The 21,184-nt window shown below is 34.2% G+C and overlaps 1 protein-coding gene across 1 annotated transcript in view; it reads right to left on the bottom strand.

Moving 5' to 3' along the window:
* The window catches only part of LOC129232162 (cyclin-dependent kinase 14-like), a 162,774-nt gene that overhangs the window by 123,411 nt on the left and 18,179 nt on the right, over nucleotides 1-21,184 (bottom strand). Inside the window, exon 2 of the mRNA XM_054866403.1 lies at nucleotides 484-561. Within this exon, the coding sequence (XP_054722378.1) occupies nucleotides 484-561 (78 nt within the window). The remainder of the gene's footprint in view (nucleotides 1-483; nucleotides 562-21,184) is intronic.

Raw genomic sequence — 21,184 nt, 5'->3', positions numbered from 1 at the left:
GAAACTGGTCCTTAGACCTTATCAGGCTAAATTTTTCCTAAAACGATTAAAATCTATTAAAATAACTTAGCAGGCATACAAACATCTTTCCGGGCTCCTAAGATTTTACAATTTTTTTTTGAGATTCTGCACACACACACACACACACATATTGTAATATATATACACTATATATGTATATGCATGCATATATATGCTCAAATATTGCGGAGCTACTATTGCCACTTTGGTTCTATATTCCCTCTTTTAAAGCCGCAAATTTGATATTTTGTAAAGGGGGTATTTTTAATAGATACTCCATCCTTGATCAAACACCACACAATTGATCTATCGGCAAAAGATGTCAGTTTTCATCTCCACTTACAAAATTTGTATACGGAACTGAAGAGGAAAGAAATTTTCTCTTCTCTTTTATACGTATGGTAAACTGCTGAATTACCAACTTTGTGAACTACGGATAAAAAATATTCAAGCACTACTTACAAAGTCGACCAAATCCACAGCTGAGATGCTTCCTTAGTTTCTGGATTCTGGAAGATTTCTTCTCTTTTATCGTCACTTCTAAAAGCAGAAATAAGGCAATAAATTAGAAACATACGATCAACTTCCATAGATGAAACAAACTAAGAATCTAAATATAGTAGTTTTATTTATAATCATTTCTCGCAATTCTTTCTCCTCCCCTCTCTCTCTCTTTCTTTTCATTAGAAAATTAGTATCGAAATATTACCTACAATCTTGTTGTACATTCGGTCATTAAAGCTGATGATTTTTTTCAACTAATGGTTTTCTGCCTTGAATAATCAGAAGCCAATGGGTGCTCGTTTGTTTCACAAGCTGTAAATTATATTGACATAAAATTTTGAGGATAGTTGACGAATTTTTATGCAATATATTATACCGTTTTATGTTCCATGACATAAATTTTTACTATAATTTCTTTTAACAGCATATACATTAAACGCGTTATATCATTTTATACTTCCAATCACTGGAAATGATCAGAAATTAGGGTTCACGAATTGTCACCTGATGCTTCTGTAAAAGAAAATTGAATTTAAATGATAGGAAGAAAAGTTAGTTGTTTTTCAAATCATTTGCGACCTATTACGATATTTGACATTTTTAACTGGTTGAAATGTTTCAAGTTAAAAAAAGCAAGACTTCACACTTCATGAAAAGAATAGATCCTACTCCCCCTGCTTTGGGAATTGAAAATTCTCGCATTAAAGCTTCTAACGAGCAATCAGTATGATTGCTAGAGAACCTGAAGAAGCTGTTGTCAACATTTGTCGTCAGTAAAACTCTTGTCAACAGATTTTTGGATCTCACATACTCCAAAAAAGTGAGAGCTAGAATAGATACTTTGTCGTTGATTACACTGTAGAGTATACAGCATCATTTAACAGTAATTTTTTTTTTTTTTTTTTTTTGTACATTTTGAATGAAAATAGCGATTCTGAATTAATTTTTTTACCGCACATGATTTTACCAAAAATTCGCACTTTACGGGTTTCTTTTTTATTAACTTTGAGGCTTAAAGCTTCAACGACTTCCAAACATTGATCTCCAAAAAAATAAATAAATAAATAAATAAATAAATAAATAAAACTTTATTCCTGACACCAAAAACGTATAACAAGAACCACTTGTGAATTAGCGATATGCTTTTCTTCCGCCATTGCGCATTGAACTCGGTTCGACGGAAATGTTAGTTAATGCTCTGGACCAAGAATACGCTGCTTTCTTGCATCACAAGAACAAATTCCAAAACTTAAGGAAAGCAAAATTAAAAAAGGGAATGTTTATTGCCACACAAGTTAAATCAACCTCCGAACTTTCCCTGATAAAGAGTTTGGAAATTCACTGTCAGAAGCAGAAAAAGAAGCCTGACTGGCGCATTGAAAACAGTGTGCACTGGGCCTTCGACAAAAACCATACTTAATGGACTATTTTCGTTTTGATATATGCATCAAGTACGTTTTGTTGGCAACAAATCCCATAGTTTCATCTAAAAATTTTTAAAAAGTTCAAATTAGTTGTAAAATGTTATTTTTTCCGAAGTTTTTCATTATTTCTTCTTTAATCATTTCCATCCTCACAAACACTTTGTCATCAAAACAATGATACCTTTGACCGACCAAATAGATCAAGTGTTCTGTGCCAAGAGGTCACGGTTTCAAGTTTTCCATTTATAGCTTGTACGGCTGAGGCCGAATGCATTAGCTGTACAAGCTATGGAAGGAAAGCGAGCAACAGAAAGAGCAAAATGATTTCAAAAATGGAGTCTCGTCTGGCTGCTCAGCTGGAACGGTGATTTCGTTTGATCTGGTCGCTGGACTGACGTCGTTGCGAAGTTTGTAACTGTCGACAGGAAAATATTTGCAAATGACGTTCATTACCTAGTTGTTCTTCTCTGGCTGTTTGTTGTTTGCAAAACGGCTGAATGTGGTTTCATTTCAACATGAAAAAAATGCTTAAAGACAAACTTTGTAGTGTAGATAAAAATGTGAGTAAACCTTGGGGTGATTTAGAAATATGCAAGTCCGCGGAAAGCGCAAATCGAGCAAAAGTCATACACGGCTTAGTTCATTTCTACTAATAAAGAGTAATATATATTTTATGATGCGTTGAAGAAACTCTTAATCAAAAGCCATTTCTTTAAAATAATTTTCATTATTGTCCTATTCCTACTTCATCAATTAACCTAGTTGTATTCCTAGTCATCAATTGAGGCAGTGGGAGGCAAAGGGATTTGACAATTTTAAGTTTTGAGTAAAGCGCGTGCAGTGTTCAAACCCTTGGTACGCTTTCACTGATTTTGTTTCAAAATCATTCTGTATAGCAGTACCACCTCTTGCCAGTTTTTGCCTTAAAACGGACCAGAGAATCTTCTACCATTTATGTTGGTTGTGTCCAAATTGTGAACTTAGTCGCAAACACTCCTTTGCTTCTGACTGTTACAACTCTTTCACGGTTTGTTGTTTTTTTCTTCATTAAGTTGGAATCCTGCGCATCAGCAGTAATTCTACTTTTTGGTAGTTCATTTTCATTCAGAAAATGTCGGTACAGTGAACTCCGGTTAACTAAATCGGTGGTGAATTAAATCATCCTCTTTAATGAATAAAATCTTCAAAAATAGAACAAAATTCAGCTTTATTGAATGTGATCACGGTTAATGTTATAATTCGCTTAATGATATTAGAATCACGAAGTCCCGGAACACTTGTATGTTAACACACGTCACACGTTAAAAAAAGTCGGATATTGTAATCGGCGTCTTCGTTTATTGTTACCATTTTTCATAAACTTTCAATTCCCCCCCCTCCCCATTTTTGTTCCTCAATTAACAGAAATACATAGGCAAACCCTGACGAGACTAACTTTCTGTGTAGCGTTTTGTGGTTTTCAATAGCAGTTCAAAATTTTTCAAGGAATGAAGCTACAGAAAGTTTGCCCCCAGTGACCGTAGACTCCCCCTAAGAAAACTTTCTTTTGCACCTAAAAAAATTCAGTCCCTGGACATGTTGCAGACATTGATGTAGGACCTCCATTGTTTGCCAGTACTTTGTAAACTATTAAAGAATTGTGTCGAGATTGACAACAAAGCGCCCAGTGACCACAGACTCCCCTTATGAAAACTTTCTTTTGCACCTAAAAAAATTCAGTCGCTGGACATGTTGCAGGCATTGATGTAGGACCTCCATTGTTGCCATTACTTCGTAAACTATTGAAGAATTGAGTCGAGATTGAAAACAAAGAGAAGTTAAATTAAATTTTAAACACCAAGCAAAAACATTCTGGAAAAGATAGAAATGCTGAATGCTTTGAAACTGGTTTACGAATGTCAGGGGAAAACGGTCCTATTTTACTTCTCCTATTACTATGTGATTAAAAATTGCATAATTTAGCTTTAACATTTTATAATTCAGATATTTCCATTCTGTTAATTTAATAATTTGTAATATAAAACTGCGTTCAGTTGAGTCATTGTGATTTTAATTTGAGGTTGCCAAAGTAAATGCTCCTTAACTGGAAAAAAAAAATCATTATTTTGTTTCTCCTGGATTCTTTTCGGTTATTGTTATTATTCGGTTATTGTTATCAAACTATATTTGTCCCAAAGTGATCACATTAAGCGACGCCTACTGTACATGTATTGATCTCCACCTACTTTTTATTGCATATGATTTTCAGCATCTTAACTAAAATCACTAATCGTTATGATTTTCAACATCTTAAATAAAATTATGAATCATTATAATTTTCAGCATCTTAAATAAAGTTGCTTATCCTTAAAATATATTAACATCTTACCCTTTCAGACAACGATCATTTCCTCTGTAGTTAAAACTTCTATGAAAGAACTTTTCCCATCAAAATCCCCAAGTCAAACAGGTGTGCTCAATAAATATCCTCCACAGCTTCGACAGAAAATGTACGACGTCCGTTTAAGTAAAGATCACTGCGGAGTAAGCATAAAATTTTTAATTTGCATCCTCACCGACAGAAAGATATGAATTAGTAAACCCTCTTACCATGCGCCAGCTTTATTTGAGGAAGGGGGGAAATTCCATTACACGGTGACCGATGTGTGTGCTCGGAATTCGATCGTCACGCTCAAACGATCATGGCGATTTGAGTGGATTCTAAATTGATTCTAAAAGGCAGATATTTGCATTTATTTAAGATGGAGTTCAGTGGAATGGAGGCTAATGAGAAAAGCTAAGGCATGTGTCTTGGTAAAGTCGTAAATCATGTTCGTTATTTTTGATGATGTCAGTTTGTTTTTCGTTGTGATTTAGGTAAATGTTATTTGAAGGCATTGAAGATTTAAACGTATTTTTACTGTATTTCTTTAAGAAATATACTAGCTGCGTTGCCCGGCTTTGCACGGTCTACCTCGAAAGTAAATTATGTCAAGTGACGCGTATTCAACAACCGGGCTTGAACAAAAACAAAAAAAGGAAAAAAAAATCAGTAAAATTTTGCGGCAGATTGCGGAAAAATAACAAAGAATCAAACATTTTAAATCCCCTGATTACAAGAAAAGCTTCAAAACAAAAGCCAGAATTTAATTTGTTCATATTCGAGAAAAAAAATGGCAACAGATCTTTCGTCTCAATGATTTTCTTTACTCTACAAATTTTAATAAAAGCATTATTACGGAAAGTTGAGATGAAGCACTGAATAGTAATTTCAATGGAGGAAAGCCTTCGAGAAATGGGGATTTTATGTCGAAATCTAAGTTTCATAGTTAATAGTTTTTAATTGCTATCTCTGCTAATTATTATCGGAGGATTATGTTAAATAGCCAAACATATAGACGGGAAAATTACGAATCTATCGATACCTGGTTCGATGATCAGTTCACCTGCGTTCGGGAGAAGTAACTCGGAGTTAGATAGGTACATCCACTCAGTTTTTAATTATGTAAGACTAGTGATACCCGCACGGCTTTGCCCGTAATAGAAAAATCAAAAGGTCTTTTGGTTCGCCTGTATATTTACAAATAATGTATGGTGAATTTTCTCGCCAGTTGGCTTGTACCCATGTTACGGTTCCACGTTATGATAATTTCGTATCTCGCCAATTGGCTTGTGCCCATGTTACGGTTCCACGTTATGATAATTTCGTAGTTTACTCGTCCATCTTATGATATTTTTTTCTTAAAATTGGAATAGAAAAAGAACCACTTCGAATTTTCGAAAAATCGCTTCGAGTTGCACACCCCCATGCTACATACTAACTTTGTGCCAAATTTCATGAAAATCGGCCGAACGGTTTAGGCGCTTTGCGGGTCACAGACATCCTACAGACATCCAGACATCCAGACATCCTCCGGACAGAGAGACTTTCAGCTTTATTATTAGTAACTAGTGGTACCCGCACGGCTTCGCCCGTAATAGCAAATTAAAAGGTCTTTTGGTTCGCCTGTATATTTACAAATGATGTGTAGTGAATTTTCTCGCCAATTGGCTTGTGCCCACGTTACGGTTCCACGTTATGATCATTTCGTATCTCGGCAATTGGCTTGTGCCCATGTTACGGTTCCATGTAATGATAATTTCGTAATTTATTCGTCCATCTTATGATTTTTTTTCCTTAAAATTGGAATAGAAAAAGAACAAAATCGAATTTTCGAAAAATCGCTTCGAGGCGCACACCCCCATGCTACATACTAACTTTGTGCCAAATTTCATGAAAATCGGCCGAACGGTTTAGGCGCTATGCGCGTCACAGACATCCTACAGATATCCTACAGACATCCTACAGACATCTAGACATCCAGACATCCTCCGGACAGAGAGACTTTCAGCTTTATTATTAGTAAAGAAGATTAGAAGTAAACATGCAAACCAGCAAAACTAATACTTTTCTCATTAGTTTCAGTCCTGTCATTAGATTTCTTCGATAAATCTCGAATAATTTCCTTTATTTGAGATGATGTTGGTTTGTTCTGGATGTGGTTTAGTTCAATGCTATTTGAAAACATTGCAGTTTTTAAATGAAATTTTAGTGCATTTCTTCTTTACTAATAATAAAGCTGAAAGTCTGTCCGGAGGATATCTGGATCTCTGTGACGAGCATAGCGCCTAGACCGTTCGGCCGATTTTCATGAAATTTGGCACAAAGTTAGTTTGTAGCATGGGGGTGTGCACCTCGAAGCGATTTTTTGAAAATTCGATGTGGTTCTTTTTCTATTCCAATTTTAAGAACAAAATTATCATAAGATGGACGAGTAATTTACGAAATTATCATAACGTGGTACCGTAACATGGGCACAAGCCAATTCGCGAGATACGAAATTATCATAACGTGGAACCGTAACATGGGCACAAGCCAATTCGCGAGATACGAAATTATCATAACGTGGAACCGTAACATGGGTACAAGCCAATTTGCGAGAAAATTCACCACACATTATTTGTAAATATACAGGCGAACCAAAAGACCTTTTAATTTTTTCTATTACGGGCAAAGCCGTGCGGGAACCACTAGTTAAGAAATATATTCGTAAGAAAGATGCTAAGTAGCAAAATTAATGCTTTTCTCATTAGTTTCAGTCATACCATTAGAGGGATACCGAATAGTACCATATGAGTACCAACATTCGGTATCCATTCACGCCCTACAATATGGTACCTGGATGGGAACAATCGTTTCTAAAACAAAAAAAAATCCAAAAGAGGAGGCTCAGTTGAACATTTTTCCGGGTAATAAAATCTCAATTCGATCGACATTCTTCATCAATGTGAATGATAAATTCAGTTTAAATGTGTCTTTTACAGTATCATTGAGGTCGGAGAGGAGTTAGATCAAGAGCTAAATATATAAAAAAAAAAAAAAAAAATTCCGAATTTTCCAAGGATGCAATTTATTTTGGTCTTATCTTTGCAGGACGTTATTAACGAAGTTATAATTTAAAAACTCAATGAACATTGTTTTGAAAATTTGGTGAAAAACCATAGTTGCACTTTCAGAGTTTTGACACCAATCGAAAGACTGATATTCTTTTGCGCAAGATATAATTTTAGATCTTCTAAGTTGATTAGCATAGGAGTTATAATATTTTCTAGCACAAAGTGCAATTTCTTATGCTGATTGACTGTCATTTCATTGTTGTGGACAACCGAAACGGTTCAATGATCTAAATTTTATGTGCTTTCAATTTTCCTATTTGTTTTTATTACATATTCTGAAGCTTTTTCGGCAAGAAAAGATTTTCAATTTTTCTTATTGATGCGTTTTTCGTCACTAGATATTTATTCCCCACTGCAAACAGTCGATCGATTGCCCTATTTTATTTTGAACTTGTGGCACCCGCACGGCTTTGATCGTGGTAGAAAATGAAAAGGCCATTTGGTTCTCATGTATATTTACAAATAACGGATAATGAATTTCTCGCCAATTGGCTATGTTCATTTGCTCGCCCATGTTACGGTTCCACGTTATGATAATTTGTTAATTTACTCTTTCCACGTTGTGATAATATGCTCGGTAAAATTTTCTTACAATTGGAATAAAAAAAGAACTAAGTCGAATTTTTGAAAAATCGCTTCGAGATGCACACCCCTATGCTACAAACTAACTTTGTGCGACATTTCTCGAAAATCGGCCCGAACGGTCTAGGTGCTTGTGCATCACAGAGATCCAGATATCTAGACAGACAGAGAGACTTCCAGCTTTATTATTAGTAAAGATTTTAATGAATAATTTGCTATGGGGGGCTTGTTATAAGTGGGATTTATTTATGAATTATAAATTTCTCTAGGACTGTAAATCTCACCAACGTGGTATTCACAATACGTAATTCTGAAAAGAGGTGCTCAGGGGTGCCCATCCCCACTAAGAGCACGGGTGCATCCCCCCCTAAATATCGCAAAGACCTCCCTAAAAGCAAGGGCACCACCAAAAAGGAAAAAAATACCCCTCAAAACAACACTTCCCATTTCAATGGCGCAGCCTGCGCCATGATACCGCTTAGGTGTGCACCCCTGGAGGTGCTTGAACCGCTTGTTTTCCTCAAAATAAAATAATCTCCCAAATTTTTCTATTTCACCAACACTCCTCGCAGTTTTGGATTTTGTAAATATTTGGTATAATTGCCTTTATTTTATCATCCTTCAAAGCTAAATTCTCAACTCAATCGAATCCGCTCCCGCCTCTTCCGAAGCCAACATTTAAATGAGAATAAGACGAAGGAACAGGAGGAAAGGGGGAGGGGGGGTCATGCATTCAACTATCGGAATGAGGCCACAGCTATCGGAAATCGTTAGCGTCGAAGTCAGTCCGTCCGCGCAACCCTTTCTTCGGGATGGATGAACGAACCCTCCTTCCCCTATTCTTTTTCTCTCCCAGCAGATCCAGAATGCTGATTTCGGGAGAAGTGACGAAGTATCTCCTTTGTCGAAGATGGATTTTTCTTAATTGAGAAGATGCAAGAAAATGAAGGTCGTTTTGCTTGGTCAGCGTCTCCGGTTGCTGTTTTCGCAAGATATTAGAGCGAGGACAAGGTCAGCAGACCGTATGATACTCTATTACCCCGTTACGGTTCTGGTTTCATTTTGAGTTTTTTTTTTTTTTAATAGAATCGTAATTCCTTTTATTCTAACTGTTTTTGCCGTTTGACTTTTGTATTGACTTCCTTGCTAAATACGGTCGGGATACGCATTTAACAAGCCCTGATTTAAGGAAATCTGAAATAATTGGTTGGTACAATGTTAAGTCTATGGGAGCATGATTTAACATTGTACCATTGTGATCAAAGCGGGAAATATTTTTGGGTTTCATAAAATTTCTGTTGACTTCCAGCTTAGCTTTTCTTTTTTTTTTGGTAAACTTTCTTTAACATTCCAAAGTCGACCAAAGTTAGTGATAAATAGTAAACCCTGAGAACAAGCCATGACAGCACTTTTTTACTTCCTTTTACAAAAAAGGAAGTATTGTATTCGCGAAAAAAATTTCACTCAAAAATCGACCTTAATTTCCATTTTACTCACCCCCGAATGAATGCTGAGTTTTTTTTTTCGACCCGACCACACGTGGATATATGCCTAGGAACGTACAGACACCCGAAATATCCATAATGATGATTCCCGAGTTAATTACAACGAATTTTCTCGTGACATCCGTATGTACGTATGTATGTGCGTATGTGTGAATGTATCTCGCATAACTCAAAAACGGTATGTCCTAGAAAGTTTAAATTTGGTACGTGGACTCCTAGTGGGGTCTAGTTGTGCACCTTCTCTTTTGGTTGCATTCGGATGTTCCTAAGGGGGTCTGTTGCCCCTTTTTAGGGGGAAATCGTTGTTAATTTCGATGTAAACTCAAGTGGTGATATAATTTGTCGGACACTTGGCGATATATCTCCAGTCTTTTGGTCGCCAAATTTTGTCGCCAACTTGGCGATTTTTTTTATTTTTAAATCTGATTTCAATTTGGCCACTATTGGTGATATTTAGAGAGTAAACTATTGAATCACATTAAAATTGCCAGTAACGGGGAAGTGACATTAAATTGGAGTAAAAGGAAGTCATGTGATGCACACATCAGCTCGTTTTATGTGGTTTTGGGTGTATGTATTTGGGGGTTTATGTATTTTTGGTCCTCAAGAAACACGACATAAGAAAGAGCTATTCAGACAGTTCAAAGCAAAGTAACCAATTTCTTTGGTACTGTATTAAAAAGATGGAGGAAAAAAAAACAACTGTGATGAATTTTTATGATTTCATTTACGAACTCTTTTTTTACAAGATACCGAGATTGGCAACATGTTTACTGAATAGAGTAAAAGTAAACGAGTTCAAAAATGGTAAGGGTAAAGGTTTTGTCGTTATCACTGTTGTTGTAAAACCAATATTTGTATTATCAATTGTACATTCAAAAATAATGAATATCTGAATTGATTTGAGTTTTTTTTAATGCCAAAAGATGGGCTGTCTTAAAAAGCTTCTAACAGAAACCGAAACCATTGCTTTCTATTCTCAAAATCAGGTTTGTACAGCTGTTATTAAGTTTCTACGATTCCTTTTTAAAATATTGGAAAGCTAAAACAAAAGGCACCGAAACTTTGACTCTAACTTTATTTCTCAAAGAACATCGCTAAAAGAGAGATCATGTGAGGCTTCTAAAATTCAAAAAAATCATTTGATTACTCAAGTCTGTTGCGCCGCCCGCACCCCCCCCCCCCCCACGACCCCTTTTCTTCCACATCACCCCTTTTTTCCCACACAGCAAAAAGAGAAAAGCCTTTTTTATTGTTCGAAAATGGGAGGGGTTCCTTCGCTAATATTGGAATGGCGCCTGGAACCCTTGTCGACGCTATGTGCTAAATATTATTCCTATGCGAACAACGGCTCGTTTCGCATGGGCACTTTTGACTACGCTGAATACAAAGTCATTTATGACCGCCATTTTGGTGATTGGGTTCAGTTTTGTATGTATGTCGAGGTCTTATTGAATTTATACGAAAAGAATGAGGTTATCATAGGAACCGCAATGTATATATATATATATATATATATACGAGACAATATTTTCACGTATTTAATGATCAGCAAACAATAGTAAAAAAGCATCGTTTTAATATCTGCGCCTTTTTTGTTTCAGAATAATTAAAATATGGTTGCAAAAAAATTTTCTCTCGCTATTATTCACGAAATTAGTTAGTACTCCACTTCCAATTTCTAAACGGGCAGTTGTCTAGATTTTTTGAGAAAAAGACAGTAGTAAGTTTCTATTTTCATAACAAAACTTTTCTCATTATTTCAAAATGATTCTTGATCAATTACATGAAACAACGCAACCCTGCCACCACAATAAATACATATGATTAAATTAAATAAATAATACAATTAATTAGCATTGCTGAATAAAATGCTTCCAATTTAAAGAACAGAGGATTTATTTGACTTTTCAGGAAAGGGAAAGTAGGGGCGGAAAATTTAAAGGCAGCCCACGGGCGCCACGGAGCTAAATTCGAATCTTTTATAGCTAGAAATTTAATTAAGTATAGTTACTAGAAGCACGTAACTGGTACGCATAAATGTAATTAGAGATTTTGGTAAAACAAATTTTGAGGCACTAAATATGCTATAAACTTACACGATGGTTTTTAATCAAATTTTTCTTAAACTTAAATTTTATTTCGTTTTGGTAATACTTTTATCTACAAAAATAATAATAGGAATAGAAATAATAACATTAATGAAATTGAATATTCTCGGCAAATATAATTCAGTGCTGAATAATAATAATAATAATAGTAAAAAAAAACAGTAATACTGATAATTATGATAACAGCAGCAGTAACAATAATATTAATAGTAAATAGTGATAATAATAACAATTAAAATTTAAAAAAAAAGTAATAATAAATAATAATAGCAGTAATAATGGTAATAATAATAACAATAATAGTAATAGTAATAATAGTAATAATAATAATAATAATAATAGTAATAACAGTAATATTTACTGTCATTATTATTATTATTATTACTATTACTTAGATTACTATTACTTAGAAGAAGAGTTATTTCTTCTAACAAAGAAATAACTCAAATAATGATGCTAAACAATAAATAAATAAATACGTCTTTGAGAGGAGAAAAACATTTAAGCATTAAGTAATTATTTTAGAAATCAGAAGTTATAATTTATTTTTATTTCAAAATTTAAAATTAACGAAAACTTTTCTTTAAGAAAAAATTTGTCTTTCTTCCGTGGTGAAAAGAAGTGGTAATTTAGCTGTATTACCAGAATTTTCTCAAATAATATTTTAAAATGTTTTTTTAGCACATTTTAAAGGAATTTTAATCATAATAAAACGTGTAAAAGCGACGTTTTGCTACTTAAAAATAGTCTCGCATTTTTACAATGTCAAAAATTTCAATCATTTCATGCAAAAATTTTTGACAGTACAAATATATTCCTTAAATCTGATTGTAAATGTTTTCTTCTGAATCCAGCCGATCGTCTTCAGCCATTCCGCAAATTGGCCAGCTAAATCTCAAAATCAACAAAAGATCGGAAATTAATCGATCAATTAACCAATAGTTTTACCATTTCTCGGTTTGGTCAGACTCTTCCCATTTTCACCAATTTCAGGCTTTAGCCGTAACATAACTGTGATGGATTGGATGATGAATTAGGTTTCTTTGTCTTTATGTGCCTCTTGACTAAAAGCGATGACTTCTTTCATTACGTTCCTCAACTTTGGTGACTTTCTGTAGTTTTTTCGTGTACTGCGTAATTTTTTAGTTTTTATGACCCCCCCAAAAAAAAATAGGTTTGGTAAAACCATGAATCTTTAACAAAAAACGGCTCAGTAAATAATTTATTAATGGGCAATGCATGGTTAAAGATTTGAAACTCCGAAAATTAGGTGACTTCCACACTTTATTAACCACTAGGTTAAAATATGGCCAGCGGGCAGTCGCGAATGATTCTTTGCAATAAATATAAGGTGTAATTATATAAGTAGGGAAATGTACGGCAAAGTAAAATAGTTAACTCACAATTTTCAAAATGAACAGGTTGGAAATTGTTTTTAAACTCATCGTGCATGAAGAAAGAATAATGTGTTTTTTTTTTCTTTTTTTTTTAACAGTAAAGTAGCATTGAAACCTTACTTTTTATTTCTGGCAGTAAATTCATACTTTCGGGAAAAAGTTTATTTTTTTCTATGGGGAAAAGTGTAAAAATAAAAGATTTCTGTAATGAAGCGTTTTCTATTCCAACATTAAAAATATTTTTGATCAAATGAATGAGTAAATAAAACTCAAAAAAACGAGCAATGGATTCATAATTTAACAATTAGCGAATACATAGATTAATTTATTAATATATGAGAAGATCCAAATGAGTGAATAAAATAGCGATTGAATAGGAAAAGAAGCTGAATGAATGAACAAATAAGTAAATAATAAATGAAAAAACATAAAGTAACTAATTAATAAATTAATACGCAAGTCATTTAAACAAACGATTGAGTAAGTTAACTAAATAAACTATTTCCTTTTGCCCAGGATATACTTGACTAATTGTACAAAACAGTCACCAATGAGTTTGGACACGGGGCCAAAGGGGAGGGATAATTTCTTAGGTTTCGGTACCCATGGTCAATTACTGAGCGATCGACCACAGCACTTTCGCTCTGATGGATTTAACGAGTACATGCTCGAAATTTACTTGGTTAATTGTTACGCCCCACAGTGGTTCAAGGGCGGAACAAAATAGCCATTTTTAAGTTTTAAGATAAAAAATATTTCATGGCCGGCAATTACTTAGCCCTTGAGTTGTAGTAACTTGCTCCATAAGAGTTTTTTGAAAAAAAAAAAAATCGTTTTTACAAAAATAGGCCGAGATTGTTGAACAATTATGTTTTTACTTTTTTCGGGCGTACGCCTTATACTTCAGTTTTAATTCATTCGTTCAATAAGGAAGACTAAAATTTAATAAAAGTCATTTCTGATTGGTTTTTGACACTTATAGGATGCATATTACATTGTAGTTAAAAATTAAAAACTTCATCAAAATTGAAAACTACCTGAAATAAAAAAACATCATTTTCTTAAAAATATAATGAAAAGTATTGTGGAATATACTTTTATCGGCGGCTTCCGGTGAGCTAAAATTTACATGTATCAATAGTTTAATCCTTCCTGTAAATAAACAACAACATTTTAGCTGCGACCACCTGCGACTGCAGTCGTGGCAGATGTTTATGTTTGATCTTCGCTATCTAACGAATTCCAATATAGTAAGTTAGAAAAATAACTCGTAACGGTATGACAGGGGTAAATTGCTTTTTTATCATAGGAATTGGTCATCAAATTTGACATGCTTCAGACTAACGTATGGTCACACTTTCACTACTTTGCAGGAGAGCCTAAAAACGTTTGTTTACAGTTTTCGAAAGTTGGGGGCTTTTGAAACATTCATCAATAAATATAGAGGATTTTTTAAAAACAGATTTACGTTGTTATGGCTTAATGCGGAGCATTATTCTACATGCAATGCTGTAGTAACCTGAAAACAACAATTTTCGGACCCGTTTGGTTTTAAAAAAGATACATATGAGAAAGAAATTTTTAAAACTCATACAGAATTATATATAAAAAGTTAAATAAACCATTCTGTTCATAAAACAATGAAATTAGAAAATCATTAAACGTTTGAAATTTCTGATTTCCTTTTCGAAATCATAAAAACTAGTATAAAGCTGTTCTCAGTTTGTCAAAATTGCCAGAAAATATTGTTCGAGGGTATCAATTGCAATAAATAAACCTTGCGTGTGGCGTACGGCTGATTTAATTTATATTTTTCACTAAAAATAGAAATGAATTTGAACTACAGAGAAAACCCCGATTTCACGTTTCTCAAAGGCCTGAATCAAACATAAATTACTTAAAATATGGGAAAACGTCAATGCAAATCCAAAAACATTAAATATGGGAAAACGTAAAATACGGGAAATGTATAAAAAGCAAAAATCAGATAAAGAAACAAAAATAGTAATAAAGGTTGCTACGATGACGCTTATAAAATGTAAAAATGCGATATTTTACAAAAAGAACATTAATGTACACACCAGATTAGATCATTCTAACACATTAAGTAACGAATTCGGGAGTTTGGGTTGAAAATAGTCAGTAATAATGAGTCATTGAATTCAAAGTAAATACAGCATCTTCCAGGATTGGAACACTTTGCAAAGATTTTTCCTGGTCTTTATGATAAAGAAAATAGTCTTACACTATTATTAAACTCTTAAATGCAGTATTGAAAGAAGAGACGAGTTGTGTTTCCTCTTCTTCTTGTTCATCTTCATTGGCGGCCGACAAGTCCATAAGGTCAGCTACGGATGGAGCAGAAGCGTTTCTGTTTTCATGGATTAACTTTCAACCGAGTGAATTATGTTTAAAAATGCACAGAGGGAAACACTTTTCTTAATTTTAAAACATTTTTTTCTCTTTTTTTTTAACAGCCAAGGGAAAACGTAAAATGCGGGAAATTAATGAATAACAAACTTTCCATCCGGGTTAAATTAATATTATTAGTGTACGGAAAAACTGGGACCTGATGATAAAAAAACGTAAAATGTGGGGGAAAACGTAGATTCGAGGGACGTAAAATCGGGGTTCCGCAGTGAATACGATCAGCAAGCATGAAGATAAATATTACCATGCAACAATTTTAACAATTTTCCAAAGCATTTTTTGAGAATATTCAAAGTTATTGAATTTTTTCCGCTTTTTTGTCGTTTTGAACCTATTGTGCGCCCTTGGACATTGCACCTCCGATATCGAGTCTGATATCTTCCTAACGACTTGCCCTCCCCAATGTCTTCTGAATTATTATTACTATTTTAGCAACTAGAAAGTAAGCCGTCAAGGTATGACGGGTGAAAATTGCTTCTGCTCTTCTACATTTGAACGAAGCAATGGCCTGTTTAGTGATATTTTGATACTTGAAATTTAAACCCTAACTCCGGTGGATTATTCCTCAACTCCAGTGGATAGCGTTAATTTTCAACCACTTTTTTGATTCTTTATTCTCCTAAAATGACTGTCTTACCAATAAAACAGTTAAGTTACCGGATCGAGTTCAGCCTTGTCGCAATAAAGCCTTTCCTTTCATGTTAAACATTTCCAAAATATATTATCAAACTATCTTGGCATGGTGCGAGTTTCATTGTTAAAACTCGCGGGTTATTCGATCATTGGCTATTATTTATATGAGGATATTATTTCTCGATGAGCAAAATTTGCATGAAAAAATCAAAATATTTTGAGTAAGTACCTTATTTTCACAGAAGGGGGAAAGAAATAATTAAAATTAATTAATTATTCTCGTTGCAAACAATAGTGAAAAATAATAGCTTACTCTTTTCCAACGTGTTGTTGCACATTAAAACGATGATGTCAAATAGGCACATTGAGTAAAAAATGGCGGTCGATTGGGTCACATTTATAATATCCATACTCCTGGCTTTCTCCGACTCAGGCAGTGGTGGTTGTCATGGCAACGGTTTCCACATCCTCCCCCTCTCCTCCTGCCGTACCGGCGATAAAGTACATGATCGGTCGGTTGCATCCTCACAAAAAGAATTCACTGGATATGCAATTGCCGCTTTTGAGGAGCGTGTCTTTAAGCGATGCTCTGGGATCAACGCTTGTGAAATGGTCCATTCCCTGATCGGTCTTTGTGGTTGTGCTTTAGGCATGGAAGTTTCGGAATCTCGAATCGAAAGAAAGGGGAACACAAGGCGCTGAAAATCGTTATTTTAATCGAATAAATTTTCAGCGAATAGCTAAGTTCACAACAGTCGGTAGTATTATGTAATATGGCTTTAAGTTATTAACATCAGGACAGGGGTGTCCACCCCCCTCCCAAGTCCAATGGAGCAAATCCCCCCCCCCCTTAAAAAAAAGAAAAAATCCTCAACTCTCTTTTCCTTTTTTTAATTTTGCTATTTTTTTGCTCGCTTTTTCATTTTACTTATTTTCTTAAACATTTTTCATTTATTTGTTTATTTTTAATTATTATTATTTTATTAGAAAAGTTCTATGCTACGCTAATGACATACGCACACACACATACTAAATAAATAAATGAAATAAAATATAAAGAGAATAAAATAAAATAAATAAGTTACATTAAAAATAAAGCAATAACTAAACTTAAATAAATAATTTAGAAAAAAATAAAAAATCCCCCCCCCCCCCAAATTTTGATGCCGCAACTTGCGCCATAATCCCTCTCCCCGTGTGGGCACCCCCTGCATCAGGAAGCAAAGTGATCCAAAAAATCCTTTGAAGTGAGGATGAGTCATACTGATTTCGAAGTAAAGGAGTCGGAGTTTTAAAGTTTCAAGATTCGGAGCCGGTCATTTTCCCTCAAAGTTCGCAACTTTTCCAGTGCTGTCGTTTCTTATAAAAGATTTTAACCAATGCACTTCACCATTAATGACCATACTTTATGATGAAGAAGCAGAAAACTTGGACTTTGTTATATCAACGCCAAGAGTAGCGGTTACCGTGAAATATTGTTGAACGTTCTCTACAAGAGTTAAAGAGTTTTTATTGCTCTAGAGTTCTCTTAAGTTGAGAAGATAAAGCCAAAAGTAACTTCGATGGAGGTTGGCAATGTGGTCAGAAATATTTAGTAACATTGCATTGATTTCAAAATAATTTCGGTAGTTAGTTTTGTTCATTTAATTTGTTTTCTATCGAGGGATTCTACTTTGCTAGAAAGAATATAGCTTCCAGAATTCGCTGAATTTTTTCATCATAACACGGCATCCAAAAAAAAAAAAAGTTCATTTTTTTTTGACTCTTGATCAAGTAATATACAGATTCGCCACACAAAAATTCAATTTTGAAAAAAAAAAAAAAAAAAACCCAAGAAAACAAAAACAACACCCTAGGATTTAAGAGTTCTTGGAACTTGAACATTGTCGATACATGTGTGTGTGGGGGGGGGGGGGAGCATAAACGCACCTAAACGCCAGTTCGACAAATAAAATCTGTGTACCAAAACGTGTCGGAATAGGAATTACTGCAGAGTACAAGAGTTATTTACTGAGATTGGTCTGCTTTTCCGCGTGCCCGGACTAAGAATAAAGTCTCTTAACAGTGCTTTGTTGCAGTTAATCAGTTTTCCGCCTTTTAAATAAGAGAATAAAAGCCAATAACGGCGTTTAGAAAAAAACGCATGGAAGCCATTTCGTTTGAATAACGTGACCAGAATGTCGTTGTAGAAAGAGAGCAGGTGCACGTGATCGATGGAAAATTTTACTGCGGTTCTGTTTGGGAAAAAAACTCAAATGGTTTGTAATGGAATATTGAACTCTGAATTTTGATTGTGTCTTTGTTGAGTTTCTGCAAGTCGGGTAAAAAATGCATTTAAATTAAGAAAAATGTTTTGTCATGTAGCCTACTTGCATTGTTACGCAAGCTTTGTTCTATATTTCCCATGTCATGCTGTTAACTCTACTATAAAGGCAAAACCCCGATGCAACAATGCTCTAGGGCTTAATATAATTATCATTAGATATATCGAGAGATGAAATGTTTTTAATTTGACTACTTATGACTGATTTAATCCATACGATGGCATGACTAATAGTTTTATTAAAATCAAACCAAAAGAGATGGAATCTGCTTTCCAATAAGAGACCCTTGATAAACCTCGATACAGCAATATGTAAGCGACCCAATACAATTATGACTATGGAGGGACATATCGTTGGGTCGAGAGATGATATATTCCAAATTAAAAAGGTATTTTATAGCTGGTTTGTGACACAAATAGCAGGGGGGCGGGGAGGGGGAGGTTTGGTTAAATTCAAAACAGGTTGAAACTGCGTTCAGTGAAGATAACATTGATACCTTTATTGGATAGAAGAAGTTCAGCAACATAGAAGTCATCAAAGAGGCGAGAGGGCACTCGCTCACATGGCGACAGGACAAAAATAAGATTATTTATTTTCTTTTACAGAATATTTGCTACTGAATTTTCATTGCAAAGGGTTATGAAACTCTTGAGAAAAACATCATTTTACGAAAGGTCAAATCGGGAAAGGTGTTTTCTTTAGTTGGAGAACGGTTTACATTATATTATATATAAATTCGTGGGTACCACAAAATAGTATGATTACGGATGAATTTCTCGTTTTATCCGATATTATTCCAGCAAAATTTTACTGTATTTATTCCAAATGAATGCATAAATAGAAAAAACTAAGAAGTAGTCGAAATATACCTCTTAATGTTTTAGTCCTTTAGTCAAGTTGTACTTTACAGTTGATTCCTTTGTCGTCATACTTCAAAGTGTTTTGGTAAAATTTCTCAAAGTATTTCAATATGTTCCATTATTAACTAAAAGCCAATAGATATTTTTCATACTAATATTTTTTTTTATTCTAAAAAGACAATGAGTGATACCAGTTATTGAAACAGCGTTGCCTTAAAAAATGCAGCTTTAAAGGACAACTTTCGCAAAGGATGCATCATTTTGTAATCAGCAATAAAGTCATCATAGAACATCACTACAGTTTTCAAAAAACTATATGAAGATTTTGATAAGCTTCAGATCTTGAAAAATTAAAATGCTCAGATATTTTAAAAACCTAATGCCCTAATTTCATTTAACTTATAACCTTAAAAACCATCCTATTTCAAAAAAGAAAAATACCAGGAACTTGATAATTTATAATTAACAACAGCTAATAAATATCCGCCTCAGAAATGGGCGTGGTTACACTTTAATATGTCATCTTGGTGACCTTTCTTTCAATAAATAATAAGTTGCAGTCTACGAATAAAAAATATGATTTTTTTTATTTCCTTGTTCGAAGCATCAAATGAAGTATTGCATTCACGAAAAACTTTCATTTTGATCACCACTGAATAAGTTTTGACTAGTTTCTTTTTAATATACATATGTGGGCAACCGAATTATCTTTTTTTTTTCTTTTTGAGACGTTACTTTTTATTACGTTTTGAAACGTTTTCTGCGTTAAATGGATATTTTTTTACTATTCCGAACATTACGCATCTTGTAATTATCACACGTTTGTTACAACCAAAACTTTTACCTCCTTCAATTTTCAAAATGTTTCTATCTGCTCCAGCTCAAATCCATTTCCTCTTTGCCACTGTAATTTAAAACAAATTAGGAGTACCCGGGGATTTATACGGCGAACCCTCCAACACCTGAAATGCTCAAAAGATGGCAAGTCACAAACGGAACAAATTTCCTCGGAGATAACGAAGATAATGGAGAAAACAGGGAAAGAGTGATATCAGGCAAGGATTTTCTCTCTCCGAGGTCGACAATGCGAGCACTTTTGCCAGAATTTTCTCTCTGAGTACCGTCTCCCGATTTTCAAATGCTCTTTAACGGTTTTCGAATTCTTGTTTAACGACTACACTTTGAGATAAGTTGTTTTTCTTGGGGGAAGGAGCTGAATAAAAAAATATGTTCGAAGCAGTTTGGAACAGTTCTTTTTTTACAAAGTAAACTCCCGTTCCCGGTCTTTCACCGGCTCGTTAAGTTCCGGAAGTTGGTTGAGGATGACTTCCTGTGTGGTCGGTGCTGGAGATACCGTATTTATGAGATAGCTCCTAGTGGTTTTTGACAAAATGGCCACGGTTGCCATCTTTGTAGTGCAACATATTTACTGGGGTTGTTTCCTTCAGTCAAAAGCAGTACTTTTAGTCACTGAAATTGATAGAATGAGCAAAAAAAGTAACATGGACCCAGAAAATACTTTCATTTTCCCAACAGTTATTTTTTAATTATTTTTTTTTAAATGTCCGATTTTTCAAACAAGGCGTGGTCTGTCACAAATGATGTAATTTGGCGCATCTTTCTACCACGTTTCCACGTTATGATAACCAAGCAGCGAATTAAATATTGCGCTCTACTCTTGCTATCAATCATATCGTTGCCAATACGCGTGAGTAAAAATGCGAATTAAATATTTTTCTCTGTGAATGGCAACACAGAATGGCATTTCATCATTTGTGATGTCATCGGCAAGAAATGTAAACAATGAAAGCGCGCCGATTTAAGTATTTTTTTAAAAAATATTAAACTTAAACAAATTATTTAAAAAATGGTTAGATCCTATGTTTTTAAGCATGTTCTTTCAGAAAAGAATACTTTA

This window comes from Uloborus diversus, unplaced genomic scaffold (genome assembly GCF_026930045.1).
Source record: "Uloborus diversus isolate 005 unplaced genomic scaffold, Udiv.v.3.1 scaffold_11, whole genome shotgun sequence".
Taxonomy (NCBI): domain Eukaryota; kingdom Metazoa; phylum Arthropoda; class Arachnida; order Araneae; family Uloboridae; genus Uloborus; species Uloborus diversus.
The sequence above is the reverse complement of the archived record's forward strand: the minus strand, read 5'-3'. Positions and strand labels throughout refer to the sequence as shown.